The 25445-nt window shown below is 40.1% G+C and overlaps 1 protein-coding gene across 1 annotated transcript; it reads left to right on the forward strand.

The window, feature by feature from the left end:
- Positions 1-816: 816 nt before the first annotated feature.
- Positions 817-25445, forward strand: ptn (pleiotrophin; the record flags this gene model as incomplete). Its single annotated transcript, XM_079262930.1, has 4 exons — positions 817-910; positions 3253-3426; positions 8899-9060; positions 25390-25445. The coding sequence occupies 4 exons, from the start codon at positions 817-819 to the stop codon at positions 25443-25445; spliced, it is 486 nt and encodes a 161-aa protein (XP_079119056.1).

The following is a 25445-nucleotide window of genomic DNA, read 5'->3' on the forward strand; positions in this document are numbered from 1 at the left end:
CAACTAGTCCAAATTCATCTGTGTGATTCTAAACAATCCCCTGCTCTGCTTCTGGCTTCATAAAACAGTACATTATTGTGAGGGAAGCAGCAGCTTTCCCACACTCTGCATTCTTCATCAAGGCAAGAAGGACTGGATTAGCAGGAGACTTGACAAGTGGTAAATGTTAGCATCCTACAGTATTTTTAGTCACTCTCCAATTTAAAAAATGCAGACGTAAACAAGGATTAGCTGAAATTAGCTAGTTAAAGGCATACACTTCTGACATTAAATCTTTGTACTCCAAACTAGTTTTCATGGCATACATAGATGACATTCATTGTGTACGTTCCTGAAGCCATTGTCACCCTGCAGCATCCAAAAGCTGAGAAACTGCAGTTCACATCTTTGTGTTCCAGCTCGGAGCATCATGACAGCTTTTTAATTTGCTTTCCAACACAACATCCCACACCACAACTGGATAGTGACACACAACTGTCGAAGGCCACAGTGACTGATTCATTAAAGAAGTCCAAGAGGATGTTGAAAGACAACACAACATTGGACTGACTTTTACGAGCTGGAGAGAGCTCAGAGAAGAGACAGAATGCAGAATGTACAATGGAGAATCTGTCCAAATCAGTGCTTCATCTGACATTTACGCCAATTCACACACTGCTGAAGTATGAAGCTAAAAGAGTCGAGTATAACGAGGACGCAAGACAAAATTCCTGAGACTTTTGTCTCATAACATTTTAGTAATTTTTACCTTTTTTTTCTTCTTAATTTGTTGAGGTTGATGTTGTCCTGTTTAACGCTGTGTCTTGTTTTTACAGAATGAATGGACAGAAGCAGTGGACACAGGTGGCTGTTATGGCCCTCCTCATGCTCACAGTGATGGCAGCTGAAGGAGGCAAAGCAGACAAACAAGGTGATTCCCAACAAACAACTGGCAGAGTTTTAGATGGACTTCCTGTTAATCCTGCTCAGACCAGTCATACATGTTTTAACATCGTCAGTAATCTGTCCAAGGAACAGTTTATTAAGATGGACACACTTAGGACTGAACAAATAAATATAAATTTAAAAAAAGAAAAAAACTTTTTAATTTGAAGTAATTGATCTCTTGAAAGAGATTACCAGAAAAAAAGTGAAAGTTGTTGCAAAAACAAGTCTGTTGAATCCCATTTGGAAGTTATATTTTACTAGATTCATATTCATGGTGCAAATTTAATTTGCATTTATTTTTTACACATCTGTAAAAAGTTGTAACAGGAGCAGCAAACAGCTGAAAAAGTAACGAGGACAAATAAAAAACAGGAATATTTCATAACTTATTGTGTGTACCTGGCAACAGGTCGGTAAGACGACTGGATTTAACAAGAGCATTTCAGAGAAGATGAGTCGCTTCTATGTAAAGATGTTCAGAGGTTCACTAATCTGAGATACATTATCTACAAGTTGTGAACTAAATTCATGAAAATGTTTTTGAATGTACAATTGTGAAGACTTTTGAAGGATCCCACCATCTGCAAAGTGGGATATCACAATGATATGGTCAAACTGGATGCTGGTGATCTTCTGCATGAAAGGCAGACATGAATCTCTACTGGAAACCAGTGCATGGACTCAGGAAGCTTCCAGAAACCAGTGTGAACCCAGTTCAGGCTGAAATCCACACCTGCAGGTTAAAGCTCCATCATATGTGAAGAGGATCCAGAAACACGCCGTCTTCTCTGGACCAAAGCTCATTTAAAATGTTCTGAGTGGAAACCTGGATGAAGATGTGGAATAGTTTGTGGACAGCATGGACGGCGTGTCCTGCAGACTAAAGAGGAGAGGGAGCATCCAGCTTGTTATCAGCCTGCATCTCTGATGGGATGGGGTTGCATTAGTGCCGATGGCGTGGGCAGCTTCCACATCTGGGAAGCTCCATCAATGCTGAAACATCTGCTCCCATCCAGACAACGTCTCTTTCAGGGAAGACCTTGCAGGTTCCACCATGCTGGACCACATCCTGCATCATCACAGCAGCATGGTGGAACAGGAGAACTGGTCTGCTGCAGTCCAGTTTCACCAGTACATAACATCTGGAGCATCATGGAAGCAGAAATCCAGCAACAAGGTCCAGTAGAGCAGCTGGAATCCTGCATCAGACCAGAACGGGACAATATTCCTCTCCCGAAACTCCAGCAGCTGCTCTCCTCACTTCCCAGATGTTTACAGATGTTAGAAGAAGAGGAGATGCTAACGATGCTAAACATCATCCTGGAACAACTTTTTACAGCCATTAGATTCAGAATCAGCTCAGATTTTCCATGAAATTAAAAAAAAAAAAACTACAGCAGCATCTGATATGATGTTTATCTTCTACTGGAAATAACATTTAGGTTGAGGATTTTTTGCCAAACATCATTGCATTTATATTATCAAACCAAAAAAGACATACAAAAAATGTCTTATTTTGGGCAAAAATGACTAAAGTCATCCTAAAATTCAACATTTTTGATGGTTAGATTAAATTGTCTTGGTGCTGTTATTAGATGTCATTGTGTTTCCAGACGTGTTGCTGTGTTTTCAGCCATGCTGACATTTTATTATGAAAACATCTCAGTGTCATACAGAGGCCAGATCTTTAGGCAGGCCATTTCTTTCCAACACAGTAACCCTTCTAGATGTCATTGGTTTCTAAATCCCAGCAGCGACTCAAGCGCTCCACAGTTTAAGACACATCCATCTTTCTATCACTTCTTCCTTCGCATGCAGTAATTATTGGGTTTAAACCCCAAACATGTAAAGAAGCAAGATGTGACTCTTTGTGCTTTGCAAACGGAAGAGTAGTTTCAGAGAACCGACCAGTCTGCAACTCTCTTCAACTTGCTCTCCTGAGCTTGGCCTTTTTATTTCACAAAGCTGGGCGTTTACACACACCATTGGTTGTTCACGCATGTGCATCAGCCCCTTCTAAGGTCATACTGTTGCTAAGGTTAAATAAAGCAAGTCATGCAAAGTGCTTACACAACACCCTAACAACCTGTTCTGGAGCTTCTCCTATCAACCGAGGTCAGGAGGTCAGGGTGTGAACACTTTTAGATCAGGCTGTGGAAACTTTAAAAGGCTGTCATGCTTATAACTGGTTAAAATAAGATACACAAAATAATAAAGTCAAAATGATAATATCTAAAAGTATAACAGTATATTCATCCTTCATGAATTGACACAGATGAAACAAGATTTGCTCCTCTTTAAAATGAGCTGTTTGACCTTTTCTAGGTAAAAAGGAGCGAAAGTCTGACTGTGGCGAGTGGCAGTGGAGTGTTTGTGTGGCCAACGAGGGGGACTGTGGACTTGGAACCAGGGAGGGAACCCGCACCGGCACCGACTGCAAACAGACCATCAAGACCCAACGCTGCAAGATCCCGTGTAACTGGAAGAAGAAGTTTGGAGGTGAGAGTCAGAAGCTGCTTGATGGATAAAAGACACGTTTGATAATAGTTAAATATTTAAATTCAGTTCCTGGATGCCTGACTCCCATTTGTCCCTCCACACCCCCTTGTGACCTGTTGTGGCTTGTGGTTCACATCAACAACATCCCAGAAATGCCTGCTGAGAATATACTAGATTGTCATGGAATAATCATCCAGCATTGTCCAGCTGTGAGCAATGTGTGTGTGTGTGTGTGTGTGTTTTTGGTTTATAAAGCTTGGAATTGATTTGTTTGGGCCTGATGGCATCACGTTGTGCAGTCTCAAAACGTTCCGAGTGGAGCTGACGTAAGGGCCGAGTTCAAAAATACGTGTTGTCCAAAAACTTCATAGGATTTGCATCCAGTCTGATCCAATTCCAAGTTGGTCTGTCGGCTGATTTGTTCTTTTTGGCTTGGGTCTGTGCAGAATTTACAGCTGAAATGTCTTGCTGTGACAAGCCAGGGGGACTTTTGTTCCCACCGTAAAGCCTGTCAGGCAGGAGCCTGCTGCTTTGCAATGAGTCTGCCAGGAATGATGAACACGCCGCAGGAAATAATGGCCTCCATAACTGGCTGTAAAGATTATGGCAGCAAAAGTTTTGGGAGAGTGGCACAAAGTTACATACTTCTAGAGTTGTGAAAACTTATTCAAGACAAGAAGAGTGAGAGCTCTGCTTTTATTTGAAATATTTTTTTGCAATTAAAGCAACTTTGTTTGGAGCGTCTTGCGAAGGGGTCAGAGTGTACGTCAACATGTCGATTCTATGATCTGAGTGTGCAGCAATCATAAGCACAGACCAGTGAAGGTTTAAATCTGTATTCTGCTGATCATCTCACAAACAATATGCCCACAGACTGACTGACAGGCAGACTGACACTCACCGGTCTAGATAAACAACCTTTAGAGTGACTGCTGCTGCAGGAGGTGTCTCAAGGAACAGAATTTATCACCGTGACAACACACAAAGACAGCCTCACAAGCTGCAAACAATAGCATCTGGGATAATGTTACTGTCTTTGTGAGATGTAAGCAAAGACAGATTTAACATCTCATTTGCCAAAACAGTTACGTCTGATTAGACCACTAAATCTCAGAAGACCTTTAAAACAAAACAAGTGAAAACCACATTGACAGTCCTTTTTTTTCCACCTTTATGGGTTACAAAAGCTCAGTCTCACCGTGCACGGAGGTAAAAGGGGCGTTGTGCACAAGTTGTTGTTTCCGCCAAACAAAAGGAGCACCTTTGGGGGCTTGGTGGTGCGGCTTGACAACGTTCCAGCAAGGACATATCAAACTAAACGGAGATAAATAGAAAAAAAAAGAAAAAAAAAAGGAGACCCACATTGAATGATAACAGCTATGAAACATTAAATATTATACAGAAATTATCCAGAGGGACTGAAGGGGATACATTTTTTAAATTAGCTTCATCTGTGCTTTTTGTGAAAAACTGTTAACTTGGCAAACTTTAGTTTTGATTGATATAAATTTGTGAATAAAAGTCTGCAGAGTGCAGGACATGTCATGCGCTGCCTTCCTGGCCTCATCTGCATTTCTGGTCACTTAGCTTATCCTTCCTCTCCAACTGCAGCTGCACCTGATGACAAGATTAACTCACCCGTCCCCAGTTCTTACCATCCCTGTAAATGCAGATTGCTCTACCTACAACGCAGTCTGTCGTCACTCTGGGAGCTCCTATCCCAGCTTCCGCCATCTTAATCAGTCCTGTTGTTTAAGAAATGCATCGTTAATTTTCAGAACTTCGTTGCAGACCGAGTCCTTTCTCCAAATACGAACTGATAAGTTTTTATCTTTTTAATTTCTGGTTTGTTTAGACGTATTGAAATTCTGGCCAACCATGTTTGCTATGAGCACAAAGCTGGAACACTGACTGGTTTTGTGCTGTACGGTGTGATGGTCCACTCAGATGTGTCTGAAACCAGTCTAAGGTGGACACAGCGTTCAGGTCCTGAACCTGCTGAAAAGTTTTACAACATATTGCCTTTTAGAGAATAAAACATTGGTCTTTGTAGGCAGAGGTCCTCTCAATACTTAGATACACTATTTGCTTAGTTGTACACATTAGCAGTAGCGGGTGGAGCTCAGATTGGAGTGGGATTATTACATCAGCAGCACTCTGTCCATATAAGACTGGGGTTTTGTAAAATCAGACAGTTGATATTAAATGAACAAATTCACATGTCCACATGTAAAAATATAACTAAGAAAATAAGAAAACAGTTTAAAAAAAGAAGAAGAAACCGTTGGGGGCCCAGCGCTAACCGTGAGCAGATGTTGGGTTGTCAACTTGCAAACCAAGTAGGAGTGGAGAAATAGTTTCCACGTCCCCCTAAAGAAGCACACCAGGTTACTGCCTCATATCTAGGTAACTTCTAACATGGCTCCACATTGTAAGCTAGCCAACACGGCTAGCTTCTTTACGAAATATCTACCTTTTTCTTCATCCTCATTGTCCTGTAAAAAAAAAAAAAAAAACTAAGATCCCAACTTAATTTGTTCACATTTTCATACTATCTGACTTTAAAGTCAACCAGCAGCCTTGCTAGCCTCCTGTTCATATTAAACTAGATGTAGCTGAAGCTTAGTTAGCGCTAAACAACTATGACATAATTAGAAAAAACAACATTGTGTATAGATGTTTAGTTTTTCTTTGAGCATAGTTTATTTTCAGCTCTGACTTGTACGTTGATGTGTGATCATGTGACTTGAAGTTGACTTGATACCTCATGGTTTCCCTAATTAGCTTAAAACTAATCTCTTGCTAGCATAAAACTAGATTAGCACTGCTACGTAGCCTCAGAATCATATTTGTTAGTAGTTGTACTTGAACAGGGACAGCATCTCTTCTAAAATATACAACCATGTACAACCAAATGCTAATATTTTTTAAAAGGATGATCAATCAAGAAATAATTTTAAAACCCACTCCAGACTGGTTGAGTGACACTGGTAAACTACACGTGTCTAAAAAGACATTCCTACTCCTCCACCGATGACCTGGAAACCACCTCTTATTCGTCTGAGGTGACACCTAGGGTGTCATGATTTCAGAGGTGGCCACTCTTCTTGCTTTTCTTGAGTCTTCCACATTTCCTGGGGACCCTCTATCTAGCTTTACTCCTTAAAGACACATAATGTCATGGAAGCAGTATTGCCAACTCCTCAGTAAGGAAAGTAGCTATTAGCTGTCCAAAAGGTCGCCAGAAGTTGCTAAATGATGTCGTCATTTAATGTGCTTGATCAAACTGGTACATATGGTTGTAATGGACTATGCTACATAGAGCAGTACTGTCATGGTAGAGTAAGAATGGATGATTTGACACTTAAATTCACATTACAGAACTTTAACTCTTTTCTCCTCATTCGCCCCCTATTGACAGCTAATTCAGCATCTATCCTGCATCCTGCCTGATCTGTTATCTCTCTCCAGCAAGCAGAAGACGATCTTACAATGACCCTTATTTTGTCCTTCTCTGTTTTAATCTTCTTGTGTTCCTTTGCTGAATCAGCGACGTTGCGTGTTCACAACAGCCAGTTCCTTATCATACCGTGAAGCAAAATGTCACATTGCGTTCTGAATGTAAGAGTTGTATAGTGATGGTTTCTCAGCCTGGGGATGCTCCTGGGCAGCAGCAGCTCTAGAAATGCACATATGTCACTTTGTCATCGAACAAGTCTAGGACGCAGAGTTTTAACATCAGAATGCACCTTTAAAATCTGTTTAAATGATAAAAATCTTACGTGAACATTTCTTGGTTTTTTTAGTTTAGTTTTCTTACTTTGGTTTTCAATTAGGAGTCTACAACATGTTAGAGCACTTCTAACTTTAATGTTTATATTCACACTCTTTATATGTGATGTTAAGCCATGACGGGATCAGCCAGTAGCAGCGGGTGTTTTATTTTCAGTCTGATCATGGAGCAGATAATCTGTTCTGGCTGAAGCTGGGAGGTGGGACTGTGACTGCATGGGGATCAAGCATAAGTTGGCAATACTGCATGAAATTTGCTTTACATTAAGAAAAATTGCATTAATTCATTCATTAAAAAAATAGTGATGTTTTTATGTTATCAGCAATTAAATAGAAAATTTAAGTAGGGGTGTTAACTTTTTTTATATGATCAAATGTTTGTTTTTTGCTGTTCTTATATGGTCTCAGCTACCAATATAGAGTTGTACATATATACTGCTATATGTGAGCACTGAAAGAGGACTTAAAGAGGACTTGGACTTCCTGAAAAATTCCCAGGAGCCAGCCAGGGAGCCTGCTCTCAAGCACAAATTATGGGTATGAAGGCACAGGGTTTTTAAAAGTTGGTTTCTCAGGAAGTCCCTAAAGGATTCCTGCAACAATGGTCCTGTCACTCCCCCTCTCGGCTTTCTCCCCTCCTCTGATGAGCACCTTGGGATCTCAGAAGCAGTGACACAGGCTTTCATGTGAGAGGAAGCTGACTAATGAGTTTCACAGCCTCGAAGGAGCCTGGACAGGCTGGACTGGCAACATAATAATACAGGAAGGCATGAGAGAAATGTGCACACATACACATTTTCCTCAAACTCACTTCTGACATACACCAGCAACTGCTGCCATTTTCTAAAGTAATCTTGTTTCCTCTCTGGTTGAGTTAAAAGGTGGGAAAAAATGGAATATCTGTATCTGAAGTGAATATTTACTTTGTAATCTGAATTATGGTCAGAAACAGTTTATTTTTACCTAAAAAAGTAAAAAATTAAGTGATCATGCACTTCACACTTGGTAGCGATATTACACCACATCGAAGAAAAAGCACATGCACAGTGCAAAAGTTTAGCTAATGCAGCTTTTTGTACAAGATAAGGTTTAAAATTCTCATTTTATGCCACGGTGAGGGTCATCTGCTTGGATTTATGGTTAGGCAGGTGAAACCTCATGAAGCTGTGAGGCTTTTCTTCTAATTGTGCCGAAAACTTCATGTTTCAAAGCTCGTTAGTCAAACTAAGAACAGTGACATCTGGTGGCCCGTTGAAGGCATTGCAACCTCTGTAGAGCGAGATCCTGTCAGGAAACCATCTGTGCTTTTGTTCGATGGATCAAATATCTGATATTTTTAGGCCGGAGCATGGCTGAGTGCATTAATCTGTTAATATAAAATCAAAACTGTGACGAACAATTTCATTTATGGAGGAGAATTAAGTATCCAGAAAGCTATAAATGGAGTCACTGGATATAAAGCAGTTATGAGCAAGTGCTCGTCAAACAGCCAATAAAAGTTTATGATTTAAAAACTCCAGTTAAAAAGACTTTTCTGTCAATCATTAAATTTGAACCGAACATAGACTCTACTATCTCTAATTTTTCCAGGTTTTCTGTTTCTTTTTTCAATGTTATTTCCTTCTTTCAGCATCTGAATAAACAATGCGATAAGGTATCTGATTTCTTTGTGTCTTACAGGGGAATGCAAGTATGACTTCCAAGCATGGGGTGAGTGTGACCCTGCAACAGGCAAGAAAAACAGAACCGGAGTTCTGAAGCGAGCGCTCACGGATGCGACCTGCGCCACCACTGTCACAGCCACTAAGCCTTGTGGGAAAATTGCCAAGACCAAGCTGCAAGGTAAGCTGAGAGGAATTAATCATCGCCAGATAAAATGCAGCCCTCACTGGACACGTTGAGCCTGCCGGGAGCGGCAAGATGCACTTTAGTCCCATTGATGAATCACCACGTCTGCACATCTGTGGAACGTGGGTGTCTGTGAACAGAAAACATTATATTTTACTGCTCGGCTTGGAAAAGAAGAAGAAACCCAAAGCTAAATTTTGCCAAAGGGGATGATCAAAGGACTGATGAGCAGTAATTATTAACAAGTGAAAAATTTTCACACATTTGAACAGTTATTTAATGGTGAGAAATCAACTTTTTCATGGAGCTGTTGCCTCAACTGTTGTTTTAACATGGTAGTAATGCAGTACTGCCATCACCAGGTGGTGCTGGTTTACCAAGCTGTTTGCCAGGAAAAAAAAAAAAGAAATAAGGCGTAGTTGTTGCTAGGTTCTGTGGTGCTGCCAGATTTGATGCTAGCGGAATACGAATGTAAAAAATATGTAGAGCCAAACATGACAACCAGCAAAAAGTTCTGTGTGGAAGAAAAATAAAGTAAATTGAGGTGCAGTTCAACATACGAAAGTTCACGACAGCATGTCAAGCATCATTGGACAACAAAGCATCCAACACTAGGTCCAACCACAAAGCATCACGAGGAGCATTGTCATGTGAGTTTCTTAACCCCATGAATTTTTTCCTAAAATGTTTGTTTTCTTCCTTTTGGATAACATATTTGTTGAGTAGTAACTTGTCTACTTTTACTGGACCTTTGCTGATGTAACAGGAGTGTTTTTGTTGATCTGTCTTCTGCTACTGGAGTATCGTATGCTGTCCAAGACATATTGTATTGGAAGCTTGACAGAAATAATTCCTTATTGAATCTACAGCTATGACTATAGCCTAGAATGGTAAGCATCCTTCACATCTCAAGAATCTTAGCTTTGAGAATGGTGTAAAACATGGGTGTCCAAAGTTGGTCCTCAAGGGCCGCTGTCCTGCAGTTTTTCCACGTATCCCTGTTCCAACACTGCTGGCTTTCACCAAGTGCATTCAACTGCCAATGAAGTAATGTACAAAGACTAATTAGTTTGAATCAGGTGTATTGGAAAAAGAATGCATGAAAAACCTGCAGGATTGTGGCCCTTGAGGACCGGAGCTGGGCACCCCTGGTACAACATGTGGTAGGGAGCGCTAACAACAGAGTCACATGTTCAATGAGTGATAATAATTCTCAGCAATTTGTGGCAGTATATTTGCTTGTGATGCCCATCTCCAATCAGGTTAATTGCAGTGGCTTGCAAAAGTATTCATACCACTTGAACTTTTTCCACATTTTGGCACATTACACACCACAAACTTAAATATGTTTAATTAGAATTTTATGTGAAAGACCAAGACAAGGAGTCACACAATTGTGAAGTACAATGAAAATTACACATCACACAAACACACAACATTCAGCCCCTTTTCTCTGAGTGCAACCAATTACCTTCAGAAGTTGCCTGATGACTCCTGAATGATTGAATGTTGACCTAATGACTAAATAGAGTACACCTGTGTACAATCTAATCTCAGTACAAATACAGCTGTTTAGAGAATGTTGGGGAGCAAACGAACCATGAAGTCCAAGAAAAGTTCTGTTTGCAGTTTGCCAGAAGCCATGAATGGGGAAACAGCAAACATGTGGAAGAAGGTGCTCTGATCAGATGAGACTAATGTTTAACTTTTTTGGCCTAAATGCAAAATGTTATGTGTGGCAGAAACCTAACACTGCACATCACCCTGAACACACCATCCCCACTGTCAAACATGGTGGTGGTAGTATTATGCTCTGGGGGTGCTTCTCTTGTGCATGGACAGGAACATTGGTCAGAGTTGATGGGAAGATGGATGGAGGCAATGTAAGGCAATCTCAGAAGAAAACCTGTTGAAAACCTGCAAAAGACTGGGGCAGAGGTTCAACCTTCCAACAGGGCAACGACCCTAAGCATAAAGCCAGGGCTACAATGGAATGGTTTAATACAAAACACATTCATGTGTTACAATGGCCAAGTCAAAGTCCAGACCTAAATCCCACCAAGAATCTGTGGCAAGATCTAAAAACCGCTGTTCACAAATGCACTCTATCTAATCTGACTGAGCTTGAGCTGTTTTGCAAAGAAGGATGGGCAAATATCTCAGTTTCTAGATGTGCAAAGCTGATAGAGACATACCCCAAAAGACTTGCATCTGTAATGCAGAAAAAGGCGGTTCCACAAAGTTTTGACTCAGGAGAGCAGAATACTTCTGCACACTGCAGTATTCAGTTTTTTATCTGAGAAAAAAAATTGTGTATAATTTTCATTGTACTTCACAATTGTGTGACACTTGGTGTTGATCTTTCACATAAAATTTCAATAAAATATATTTATGTTTGTGGGTTGTAATGTGTCAAAATGTGGAAAAGTTAAAGGGGTATGAATACTTTTGCAAGCCACTGTAATTTATTGGTTGGCATTCATTCTTAGTAGCGTTTGCATCTTCTATCGGTACACACTAAGTACCCCAGCTTCCTCCCACACCCCCAGAAGACATCTATCTTAGATTAACTGTCATATCTAATTTGTCCCTAATTTGAATGTAAGATGTTGTTTTTCTATGTTGTTGTCACCACTGCACTGGTGACCTGTTCAGGTTGTTTCCTGCCTCTCACCTTGTAGCTGCTGGGATAAGCTTCAACCCAGAAAATAAATGGATAGATGGCATTTGTCTTCACTTGTTCGACTTTATCTTTTAATGCCTAATATCTTATATTTGATGCATACAGTTTCTGAGACCTATTCCATCACACAATGTGTGATGGAATAGGTCTCAGAAACTGTATGCGTGATGTGTGATGGAATAGGAAAAAAATAGGATAGGAATAGGAATAGGAAAAATAAAAAAATAAAAAAAAAGGCCAAAGCTCTTATCAATAGCTTGATTTTTGCCCCCTGGTGGACATCTTTTGAACTACATCAATTCTGACATCACATGTTTATAAATTACCCAACTACACATAATTTTGTTTTTTTCTTTATTTACATATTTGACATTTTATGTTTAGTTAAAGATTATAGGTGAAAGTAAATAAAATTCTGCTAACTATTGCACAGGTCAGATGTTAAAGATTAAGCTGCAGCTCAGTCTGGTTGAGGACAGTAGAATGATTTAGCTGTTTCTCAAATGATTTGTCCATTTGTGTCAAGAAGCAGTGTCAAAACCAGTGGTTTTAAAACTTCTGAGCTATGACACCCATGACAACACACAAAGATGTCAGCAAATTTACATATTTACTATGGCATGACTAATAATTATGTGTTAAAATATAAAGACATTCATTTTACTGAGTAACCATGATAGTGTTGACAGCACCAATGAAAATCCCAAATTAACTGATAAATGTAGGCTATTTTCTTGCAGTGATCTGACGACACCCTGAAACGATCTTGTGACCTCTTTGGGGGTCAGGAGCGGCAGTCAGGCAAAGGTTAGCCTAAGCAATTTAGCCACAATAGCATCTGAGCTGGTGGTACATCCCATAATGCTTCAGGAGCCAACCAGCTGATTCTGACTCATTTTTATTAAACACAAAAGCACCAGTCGGTTTCATTGTTTGCATGTTTCACAGATCATTCTTTACTTTCAGATCATGAGACGTTTTAAGCCGTTTATATTTGTTTTTCCTCCTGTTGTTCTCCAGCAGGTTTATATTAGTTTTATCTGTAAAAAATGTTGTTCCAAAGCTGGTTTGTCAAAACGCTTTGTGGCAGTGTACAATTGGACTTTTGTGTTCTTCAGATTTTTTAAGGGCTTTCACTTTGTGCTGAATATTTGCTGTTGTGAAATCTTTTCAATATACAGCTTTGAATTTTGACACAGCTGTTGGAAAGAACTTCTCACTTGTCATTATATTGTAAATGTGGAGTTTATTGTCTTACCAGGACATCCAGAAGCTTAGCTCACCTTGTTTTTAAAAAACATCTACCAAACTTGTATTTTATCGCTCTAATTTTTCTTCCTCATGTCACTGATAAACTAGTTTTTTTTTTGTTTTGTTTTTTGTTTTTTTTAGTGGTTTAAAGGATACCTCTTTAGCTGCTCAACCATTTTTACTCTTGAACAAAGGAAAATTTAGGGAAAAACCCACATCTGTCCATGGAACAAGTTCTGAGTTAGATGTCCAATCCCTGTAAAGCCCCTGTAAAAGAGGTAATGCTATTTACATAAAGCTGAGAGCGCATATATGAATCTTATATTCGGTATGTAACTAATATGTTTTAGTTAACAGCATAAACACAAAGATAATATTTGTGTCAGATTGTGCCAAACCATCTGAAGCTAAAGATAAGTGAATGTCTTCAAATCCCATAAACATGTCATTTAAAAATAGTCTTTTCAAAAGTCTAATGTTGAAACTGAAAGAGATGGATTTATATTAGAAAAGTTGATACAGGATCAGTTTTACCAGCACATCAACCGGTAAAAAAAAAAGGAGAATTTTCGGATAATTTCATCATGGATTCCACATCATACTGTAGGAAACATAGTTGTAGTTAGTGTTGTAATCATGCATTTATTGTCAGCTCCCACTTTTAAGATCAACAGGTGAGTACTAACTGCAAAATTTTTCTCGCATATATTCAATAATATTTACTATATTACAAAAACTTTAATAAATGTTTCTTTAAGCAGTGTATGGCAGCAAACATATAAACTCAAAACTAAACTAAACTAAAACTAAAACCTCATTGGTAATTATCCACCTGTCAAATTTCATGTTAAATCAAATATCTAATTAACCAGTCACATGGCAGCATTTAGTCAGTTATCATGAAGACAACTTGCTGAAGTTAAAACTGAGCATCACAATGAGGGAAGAAAGGAGATTTAAGTGTTTTTGATCACACACCACCATCTCCAGTGTTTCCAGAGAAGGTCTGAAGAAGAGAAAATATCCAGATGTCAGGAGAATGGACAGACTGGTTGGAGATGATAGAAAGACAATAGGAATTCCAGTCAGCACTGGTTCCAACCATCATCTCTAAACACACAACCCGTCCAGCCTGGAAGCAGATGGTCTCCAGCAGCAGAAGACCACAGCGGGTTCCCTCCTGTCAGTAAGAACAGGAAACTGAGGCTACAATTCACACAGACTCACCAGAACTGGACAATAGAAGATGGAGAAACGTTGCTGGTCTGATGAGTCTCCAGTTCAGCTCCACATTCACATGGTAGGATCAGAATCTGCTGGAAACATCATGACAACATGGATCCATCCTGCCGTCAGGATCACCGCTTCAGGCTGCTGCTGGTGGAATGACATGGTTTAACCAGCACAGCCTGCCTGAGTCCTGCTGCTGACCATGTCCATCCCTTTCTGAGCACAGTGTAGCATCTTCTGATGGAAACTTCCAGCAGGATGATGCGCCATGTCACAAAGCTCACATCATCTCCACCATGACGATGAGTTCACTGTCCTCCAACGGCCTCCACAGTCACCAGATCTACATCCAGCAGAGCAGTTGTTCTCAAACTGAGACACAACCTACAGTTATAAATTAAATTTAGGGTTTTTTACCAGGGATGCCAATATTATGCAAATATAAATCTGTGACCTTTTCAATCTAATATTTTGCCACATTAACAACATTAGTATACATCATATTAAAAATGTGAATTTGGCTTCATCTTAGAGAGAAAATCTGCTTTTAGAGGTTCCTTTTCACAGGGGTGAACAGAATCCACCAAATAATCACTTTATCTCACTTATTTAAGCATATTCTGACAGTTTTCCATCCTGCATGATGATCCATTTGATATATCCAACAATTAACCACTTAGTTGTCACGTGGGTGGGGTGACAAACACCAATGCATGGTATCTTGGGGGAATCATGGCTCAAAAAGTCTGAGAACCACTGCAATAGAGCAGTTTTGGGATGTGGTGGAACGGGAGATTCTCATCACAGATGTGCAGCTGACAAATCTGCATCAACTGTGTGACACTGTCACATCAGTACGGAGCATCTGCATCTGCGACACCAAGAATTAAAGCAGTTCTGACGGTAAAAGAAGGTCCAACCAGCTATAAGCACGGTGACCAGAGAAGACGCTGTTGAAATCTGGCGTCTTGACTCAGATAAGTTATTGGAACATTTTCCTCTCCGTTTGCAAAATTCTTTTTAATAAATTAAATAATTGAATTCCATCTTTTAAAAAATATGTCCAATTAAAAGTCTTTGTGAGGTAAGACAGATCTGGCAAAACGTTTCTGAACTAGAGCTGTAAAGTGCCATCCTTTTCTCAGACTGATAAGAACGGTGTCTTCTTTGTGCCCCATCGTTTCATCAGTTTCCGTCAATAGAAACTGCTGATTGACGCAAATGAATATTCTAGGTCTTTCTTTTAGTATCAGGTCATTGCAAACTGTCACAACGTCATTTTAATTACAGTGAATTACCATCAGTGTACATATCAAGCTGCATAAAGGGAAAGAATAATCGCTGTGCGAGTGCAGAAGATGCTCATCTCGTCCCCTTGTACGTCTCACTCTGATTGCATCTTTGCTAAATCCACCAAACTCTCACAAATGATTTAATCTAATCTGTGATTAGCATTCATATTCAATTCACCATCAGCCCGAAGGAAATGTTTCAACTTGCGAACCACAGACAGTGAGAGACAGAATTAAAGCAGTGCTAGTTAGTTAGCTCACTATTCAACTATAATTACAGGCTTTTAGCGCTCATCAGCCATGCTGAAGTCACGCAGGTTTTGGAAACTGCTGGCTTGTGCTTCTCTTTCTGAGGCAATGAAGAGTTATCAGGAAACTTGTGCCATAAAAAGTGAGGAGACATTTAAACGGATGCAAACAGAATATATCACAACGAACTGATGTTACCTGGTCATAAGAAACAGACGATTCCCTGCATGTGAACCACTGGTTCCTTGTTAATTTTGCCAACAAGGATGTAATGAACTCATTGTGAATGTCCCATTGTCCAAACTGGATTATTATGAGGCAGAACTGTTGCCAATGGCCCTAAACTGCAGCGTTATCACGCTTAGCAGATGACTTATGCGCACAAGGTTTGCATATTGAGTTTGTCTAACCGTTCTGTCACTTTATCAAACATCCTCATCAGCTGAAGCCCATAATTACACAGATAAGATAATGCCAGCACTCCCAGCACAGACAGACTGCAGTGTGGTGAACTGTTGCACATCGGTCCGCTTGGCTGTTTGTCCTAAGACTCTTAACGCTGAACTCTGTTTGACACTGTTTGGATCAGATGCATTTCTCACTTGGCAGCACATCCTTAATGCATTGTGACAGGAAGTGTCTTGAGGAGGTGTGAGCTACTCTCCTGCTGTGATGCTTCCTGTCTTTGCAGGATATGCAACAGTTTGGTGCAGGATGCCACTCGTGTGATGAATGGGTTTAATAATAGACTTAAAGTTGAAGAGAGAATAAACATGTGAAGTGACAGGAAGTTTAGTTGGGATAAGTAGCTGAAGCAGGTGGGATTTCAGTCTGCAGGCAGCAGACTGGGCACAGTGCGAACCTTTAATCATGACTACCTAGTTAGTCATTCCACTTCTTCTGGTTGTCTGTTTTTGTTTTTCTCTTTTCATTTCTGATATTTTGTTCCACTTTCTTGTTTGCTTTCTTCAGGAAATTGGCTCTTTTGATGGAGCGATTAGGGACAAACTTGTCTGTTAGATTTGTTTTCATGAGGGTTGGGTCTGATTGAGAGACGAAGAAGCTGCTGGGTCATGAAAGAAGACACCAAATGTTTTTTCTCATTCACTTTTGTTTCCTTTTCCTGCTGTAAGTCTGAGGACTTTACTGTGGTGTTTGACGGGGATGGACCCTGTGGCGGAGGGTCAGTTTTGGGTCAGTTAGAAGCCAAAGAGGTCGGTGAGTCTGACCAATGCACTGACATCACTAACAGACTTCAATCTTTGGGCGCTGTTGAAAAGTCCATGACATTATTTCTATCACCTTCCTGAACCTTGCAGGAAAACTATTAGCATATTTTCTCACTAATTTATTCCCTAATGAAGGATAAATCAGCAGTGATCTTGTATCCTGTCTCTTCTCGAAGATCTCCCCATTGGCTAAAGGTCAGTTTGATGTTGACTCGTCTTATCTCCTGTCGTCTTGGGTTTCATTGATGATTCAGCCAAGATGCACAATAAATCAGCCGATGTGTTGAAATCCAGTTTAAAATATCTTTTTTTTTTCTTGTTCAATAGCGATTCATAATTTTATATATATATGTGTATATATATATATATATATACTTAAATAATCATATTATATTGGTGCATAAAGTTTTAAGATACTACTTTATTTGTCGGTGTTTATCTACACAAATCACAGTCCATACAAGTGGAATAACAAGTAACAAGCATCGCTTTGAAAGGAAATGTTCTGGTGTCTCCTTTTCTAAAAGTGTTGGAGTTTCACATCATTTTAGTTTGTTAGGATTTCAACAGCTCAGACATGGCTGCTGCTCGAAAACTTCCAGGTCATTTAACTCAGTAAGGAATGTTCCTAAGCAAGAAAGTCTGTTTGACTAGAAGTAGTTTGCTGAAAGGCTGGAGGGTCTGACAGACACAGTTAGCTGCCTTTAAACCTGCAAAGAACACTGGGCGCCATGGGGCACCAGCCTCCATGTGGACGCATTTAAATGCCTTGTATTAGTAACACGAGTGTCCTGTTAGCCAGGCTTTACGGGCCACAAACATCCTGCATTTGTTTACATTTATTTTAAGCGTGGCTGAGAATATCCTGAAGATAATGCTGGAACCTTCTCTTTGCTTTAACTGTAATGAAAAAGAAAAAAAGCCACAAAATGATCACAATTGCAGTCGCCGTTGCAGACCACCTCTTAGAGCCAGACTCAAGCGAGTATTGAAATACATACAAATACAGACTTTGACACCCCAAGCAGGGTTCACTTGGCTCATCCATCTCTCTATCTATCCAGTATATTCCTGTTTTTCTGAGCCCATTGGAGAGTGAAGTCCATCTCATGGTGCAATATATGAAAGGATGTTGCGGATAGGTACCTGATCCACCCCTGCTCATCACTCACAGTGAGCCTGTAAGAAACTTTACCAAGGCTACGTGTCCTTGTGTTGAACAGGTGTGAACATCCAAGATCCATAAGTGTTATTTGCTAAACAGATTAATTAGTGTAGAAAGGTACAGCCATTGGAAAAGGTCCATTTAAAGGCAACGTGGATCGTTTGGTGTGTGTTTAGGGTATGCATGCATCTGCGTTGTGTTTCCATTGGTTTTGCTGTTCATTTCATTGCACACCTACAAGTGCAGAACATGGCTGATATGAAGTTTTCATGCGAGTGAAATGTGTAAATAAAACTGTAGCATCATCCGGAAAATCTATGGGTGTCAAATTGAATTTGGTTTGGAGTCCTGGGTACCTGTTTGTGTCACTTCCAATAAAAGCCGGCTGCAAGGATGCAGAGTGACAATCTCAGAGGTGTGAGAGCTGAGGGCAAACGAGAAGCAAAGTGGGGATGACAGTGGTCCAGATGAAGGGAGCAGTAAGGAGGAGAGACCGGCTACCTGAGAGAAGTGTGACTTCCCGTGTCTGCCAGTCGGAAGATAAGCTCCAGGAAGCAGAGGACTTACAAGGAAAAGGAAAGAAGGGTCGCTATGCATAATGAGGTGTGTATGAGAAAAGGAATAGTGTGTGCTGTTCTCTGCATGTCAGGGGATGGCAGAGATACAGTCCACAGCAGCGGGATCAGAGGGCTTATGGAAAAAAAACTGAAATGTTTGGCTTCAGAGTGACTGAGATGAAGAGAGGAGAGGCCATCTAACCCCCAGCTGGGCGCAGAGATGTGCCCGGCCAAATCTGCAATTCTGAGCAGCAACCTTGGCTTTGGGAGATAGGTTTCCCCTGACTGCAGCAGGGTGCTGTGATGGGGGGAGCATCTGTCATTTGCAGATTCTGGAGGAGACAATGCTGAGAGGCCTCAAGGGAGCGATGTGCGATCCAGAGTCTTTGCTGTCGAGTACAGGTGAAACACAGACCCTGCAGAGGGAAAGAGAGAGCAAGCACTGACAGAAATAAATGATTATGAAAGAGCCCCCCCTTTTTATTTCTGCAGCACAAGACAGAATGACAACGGAGGGGATTTTTGGATACCAGACTTGATTTCATATTGAACAAAGAGCTTTACTGAGCCAGACCCTGCATCTTAGAAACTATCTGGAGTGTGTTTGCTTTTACCACTCCTGCTGGAAAGTGACAAGGTGTCCTTATTTTCATTTCACGGGCTGACATTCACAGCCAAACGTGATATTATTATCTCCTAAAGCAGGGAGCCATCGCTATTGAACCTGCCAAGTAAAGAAAAGAAGGTTTCAAGCTTGAAGGTGTGAAAGATGAAATGGTAATAGCTTCATTTTAACTCCTTTGTGGGTATAATTTTCCTAAAAAGTTATTTGACAAGAATAATGGTGTAACAGGGATTTGCTTGAGGTAACACTGACACTTGTTTGGAGCTCAGTGCAAAGTTCAGACAAAAACACAAACTTTATTTAAGTGTAAATTAGTCAGTAATTATTTTTGACTCTCGTCTTAGCTGCCTTAAAGGAGATGCTGCAGCAACAGCAGTCTATGCTGGGGGGTCTCCAGTAATAAAACTACAGCAGATGTAGGGATCATCTCCAACATGCATTTTAATGTTTCACGTGGTAAATGTGGAGATATTTATTATATAATGTATTAGAGATATGTGAAGACTATCCTCTAACTAAGCATTGATATGTGCAACCAGTACAGTCCAAACATTAAAGTATAGAATTATTTAATCTTTCCAATGTATCCTGAGGGGGGGTCTATGCTAGTCCTAATATAATTCTGTATTAACATTGTGAGAAAAAAGGCTTTCTGTTCCCCCAAAGGTATCCAGTCTGGACTTATGTACCCACCAGGGCTCAGAAGTAAAGCTCAGGTCACTAAGTGCACCAGTTATGTTGCATAATGGTAAATGCTACTCGAAGTATACATGATTCCCATCTTTAATGTTAAGACACAACATGAGGACATAGTCAGTGTGGTTCTGGAAAGAAGGAAACAAAGGGATAAACAAGCTTTATTCGTAGATTTGGAAGCTTTACAGTTCTCTTAAATGTTCAAAGCAGACTTTTATGAACCATAAATATGGACTCATACATGTTTGCAGCTTAAATGAATGTTTGGAAACATTTTGATGCAAACTTTCATGACTGTAAAGTGAAAAAAATGTCCTCTCTTTACAATTTGATCTGATTGGGTGATGGCAGATCAAACTGTCCAATCAGAGAGCAGAAGGCTTCCTGTCCTTCCCTACAGACTCTTACGCTGTGATAAGTTTAAAACGCGCAAGGTCTAAAATTACAGGATTGTGTTTAAATGAACATTCTTGCAAGAATATTGTAATTTTCTGAACCTTGAAGAATCGTAGCTCAAAATCTGTACATCTCAGCTCTCTGGAACCTCAGGTTCATAACAGGCCAACTTAAATTCCTCTGTTTTGATACATAATTTATGTATGTATGACAAATCTCTGAGTGTCTGGTTCATTTAAGGTAGATCCCATTCATTCCATTCTGAAAACATCTTTTAAGTCAAAGCTGCTGGTGGAGTAAGAGAGCGAAAGTCAGGACAGAAACAGGAGAATAATGTGGAAAAGGTTTTCAGCATTGATACCCAAACTGATGGAAGGACTTCCTGCGTGTCAAAGTAAAGGTGTTAGAGAGCGATATTACTGAGTCCGAGTCTGCAGCACGCTGGACCTTCACCCAGCCATCGCTGGCGGTCGCTCGCCTCTGGCTGCACTGCAAGACGAGCTATATTAATATGTAGGGAAAAAAGCACTTTAATTAAGCAGATTCAGGCTATAATAAAATGAAATGATCTGTCCATGCAGTAAGATAATTACACTTAGTAAGATTTCCTGAAATAAGAAAACTGTCCAGACTTTACACAAATGAAAAACATCTTCAAGCAAGTTGTAAAACATTCATTTCAAGTCCTTTATTAAGTGAACAAACTCTCAAAACTAATTCGATTTCAGCTTTAAGTCTGCAGGTCTGGGTGAGATGGACAGCTTTTGCAACGTGGCATCCGTGCAGTTATACTGATTTACTGGCATAGATTCTTTAAGGACTTTCCAAAGCTCAGCTGGTTCTCCTCTCTGTCAGGATGATCCACATGGCTTCAGGGATGCTGAAACCTGGGTTCTGGATTGGCTTTGGCTCCCTACAGGTCTCTATTGACTTTCTGTCCATGGCTTATGTCATTTGGAACATCTCAGCCTTTTCTACCTGCTTCCTTTCCATAAAAAATATCCAGTTGTGATGAGGACTGCATAAATTTCACTAATATCTGCTGTGGAGAGATTTTATTCTAATGACATCTTTTATAAATGCTGCTTAAGAAAACTGTGGATGAGTGAATGAGCCGCCATTTTCTCCAGATAAACTTTAAAAGACCTTCAGAATGCCCGTAGAACTGTTGCATAAAAGCACTTTGCAAGATTACAAGGAAGCCTGGCTCCTTGGAAACAAAATATAATGAAATGAGGGATAGCTCAAGTCTTCGCACACCTCTGGATGCAGCCAATTTGATTTTCTTAGGACAGAAATGAGCTGGAGAGAGCAGCAACAGCTTGATTACCAGTCTGAGTCAGGAGCAGTGAGACACAGTGACATGCAAATACATCAGAAAGTACTCCAGCATACGATGAGACTCGATATTTCACATGCAGCAGTGAGAACAGAGTGAATCCTTTTCCTCCAGGAGGCAGAATATGCTGACGCTAAACAACTGGGAGGGGAAAAAAGGAGAGAAAACACAGAAACAAATGAAAACAAGCAAACAAATAGCACAGAGAAGTAATTTCCGTATTTGCATGGGCGAAAGCGCTTTGCAAAGAAAGACATAACTCCCTACGGAAAGTTGGCCGGAGAAGATTTGGAAGATTCCCTCCTCGTGCACTCTGAGAATATTAAAAGGTTGAAATCTCATTATCCATGCAGACATTGTTCAGTCCTGCTCACCAGCATGTTATTAAAGGGTTTGGGCTTTGTGAAAACAGCCCCTTCATATTGATTCAGCATTTTAGTATTTGTGTATCAAGATGTTTCTGTCTGCATCTCCTTTACTGTTTAATGTTTTCAGACTTCTGAAAGGGCTGCATGAAAATGTGCTCGTTTCATTTCTGACACATCTGTCAGCTGTAAAAAAAAAAAATTCTATTCTATTCTATTCTATTCTATTCTATTCTATTCTATTCTATTCTACAGTCCTTTAGTAGATGCTTTATCCAAAGCGAAGTGCTAAAATTTGCTGGTCTGCAGCCCTCGAGCACCAGAGTTGCTGTTCAAAAAACCACAAAGAAGTTCTTCTGTCTTTATTTAAAAATAAAAACAACATTTTTTTTGTTTGTTTTCTTTCTGGTTGTATTTTCTGTCCTGGTTGATGAAGTGAAAATGGTTGAAAGACATTTTGTTGCATGAGACACCTGCAACCTGAACCTGAAGCAGGAAAGTTAAATCCCACATTACTTTGCTAAACTACGTCCTCTCAGAGCATCCATTTGGGATGAAATCTCCTCATTTAGCCAGAAATGAATCTTTCAGATGCAAAACGCGTCAGAACATCTGCCCACACGCGCTGTAAGAAGCTGTTGGAGGGGTAAAAAGAGAACAGACAATTTGACTAAGAGACAGAGATGAAAGCAGCCAAGCAGGCACACAAACAACCCGGCGGACTGACAGTCCAACAAACCGTCTGCCAGACGCTTGCTGGCCAAACCACTGCAGGTTGTTCCCTATTACTGTTTACTGGAGCAGAGAGGTCAGAAAGCAGAAAGGGAGGCGATGCAGCATGGCTTCTGTCACGGCTGCCAGGTGCCGATCCACTGTTGCTGGAAGCTGATAAAGTACTTTTCCATGGGATGTACACCAAGTCGCCAAATCAATATCCACACACGCTCTGGCATTCAGGCTGATTGGAGCTCACATGGTCATTACAATCTGAGGCCGCATCCACACACAGATAAAACCATTCTTTTTTTTTTTTAAAGTTTTTAAAGCTTTTCCAGGAATGTGTGCATCCACAAAAGTCCAGCGGCGATGCCATAGTATCAATGTCCGTAGGCGTTAATATAGCGAAAGTTGGTCCTAAAGGGAAGCAGGTTTGGGAGGTTTCCTGCTGCAGCATCGGAATCATATTAATGAATCAACATGTTTGGACAGAACATGAAAACAAGCTGCTGAGGGGAGACATTTCACCACAATGTGGTGTGCTGGGTCCAAAACCTGCAGGACCGCAGCCGGAGCTGGACATCCCTACACTAACACCAACAGGAGGAGGATGTGAGCATGCTCAGATGCAAAGTACCACAAAAAAAGGGAAGTTTGCTCAAGTTTTTGTTTCATAATTTTTTTAGTCAAACAAACATGATTTTACAGTGAGTCAATGTCAAAACCACAATGACCATCACAGTTTAAAAGTCATACCAACACAAGGAAAATTAATTAAATTAAATTAAATTAAATTAAATTAAATTAAATTAAATTAAATTAAATTAAATTAAATTAAATTAAATTAAATTCCTCTGTCCACCACTTCCTTCAGGTTTTCCAGTTAAGGGCGGTCCTCCTTAAATCCATTCTTTGAATATATTTGGATAAATACCACCAATATCTGTACTTTGTACTGATTCGTGTCTGACATGCTGCACAATGAATGTTTACTGTGTGTAAAGCTGAAAATGAATAAATAAACGTTTCTTCATTTGAATCTGAATCAGATTCAATAAGCACCGCGCCGGTTCGAGCCCCAGCAGAGTCTCAAACCAGCGACCTTCTTGCCGTGATGCCACAGTGCCAACCTCCACCTCTTGGTGTATCCATGTCATTTAAATGTCAGATAATCAGTCAATGACCACCTAACAGGATGGATGTTTGGCACCAACAAGCTGTTATTTTTCATCTTTTATTTATTTACTCATTAGAAAAAACATTTTTTATTCAGGCTTATGAAATGTATTTCTTTATTATCAGAAGGGAGAGGAAAAGTCTGTGCCTGTGTTTTCAAACGGACACGGTTCTGTTTTTTAACCTCAGAACCCCATCACTTCCCGGCAGGGCAGCCAGTTTAACCAGTTCATACCAGTTTAACCACAACCAAAGTGGAGGGACTTTACGCCACCAAGAAGACGACAACATGTTGGAGGTTAGATCCCAGAAGTGGATGCTGAAGTTTGTCAGGCAGGATTACAACAACATGTTAAATTCAAATGACTGAGTTTACACGAACCATCGACCAAAACGTTCAGTGGTTGCTAGGCAACATAACTGAGTTTACACGAACCATCGACCAAAACGTTCAGTGGTTTCTAGGCAACATAACTGAGTTTACACGAACCATCGACCAAAACGTTCAGTGGTTGCTAGGCAACATAACTGAGTTTACACGAACCATCGACCAAAACGTTCAGTGGTTGCTAGGCAACATAACTGAGTTTACACGAACCATCGACCAAAACGTTCAGTGGTTGCTAGGCAACATAACTGAGTTTACACGAACCATCGACCAAAACGTTCAGTGGTTGCTAGGCAACATAACTGAGTTTACACGAACCATCGACCAAAACGTTCAGCGGTTGCTAGGCAACATAACAGCACAGAAAGATAGGCATGTAGCATTGGAAGTGCACGTCCAACTTCCTTCCTCGCTTCCTGAAGCTTATTGATCATCTGCTCTGGCATTAATTTTTTTATTGTTTTGTTTAACGTTCTTGTTTTCGGATTCCCTAAATGTCAGCTCTGTTTAATTTTATTAGTTTGTTTAAAAGGACATAAAAGTGTAAATATGCCAGTATTAGCCAGTGTTTACTTTCCATCTGTTGTCTTTTCTTTTTAAGTGTAATAATGTTACACGCCATCTACAGGTGAGACGTTGTTACTGCGCTTCTTTTGTTTGCGTGCTTTTCACAACAGGGGTACTTTTTTTGCCACAACACCGTCTCTCTTTTCTTTTGTCACTTCCTGTCTTTCAGTTTTAGATGCAGTAGTAAAATTCTAACAGAAACTACTCCAAAAGCCCAAAATAGTATTTTTTAAAAGTATATTCTTATTCAACATTTGTTCCTTAAAAGAAAATAATAAAAAGAAGTTTCTAACCTGCAAGATGAAATGCTCGTCCATATAAACTTGCTGATTGGATTTTGTTTCATTTTCCGACTCAACTGTTAACTGTCGACTGTCTCTCTCTGTGTTTGTTTACAGATGCTAAGAAGCAAAAGAAAGAAGGAAAGAAGCGAGAGCGCCCCCAAATGGACTGA

The sequence above is a fragment of the Telmatherina bonti genome, assembly GCF_933228915.1.
Source record: "Telmatherina bonti genome assembly, chromosome: 23".
NCBI classification, from domain to species: Eukaryota; Metazoa; Chordata; class Actinopteri; order Atheriniformes; family Telmatherinidae; genus Telmatherina; species Telmatherina bonti.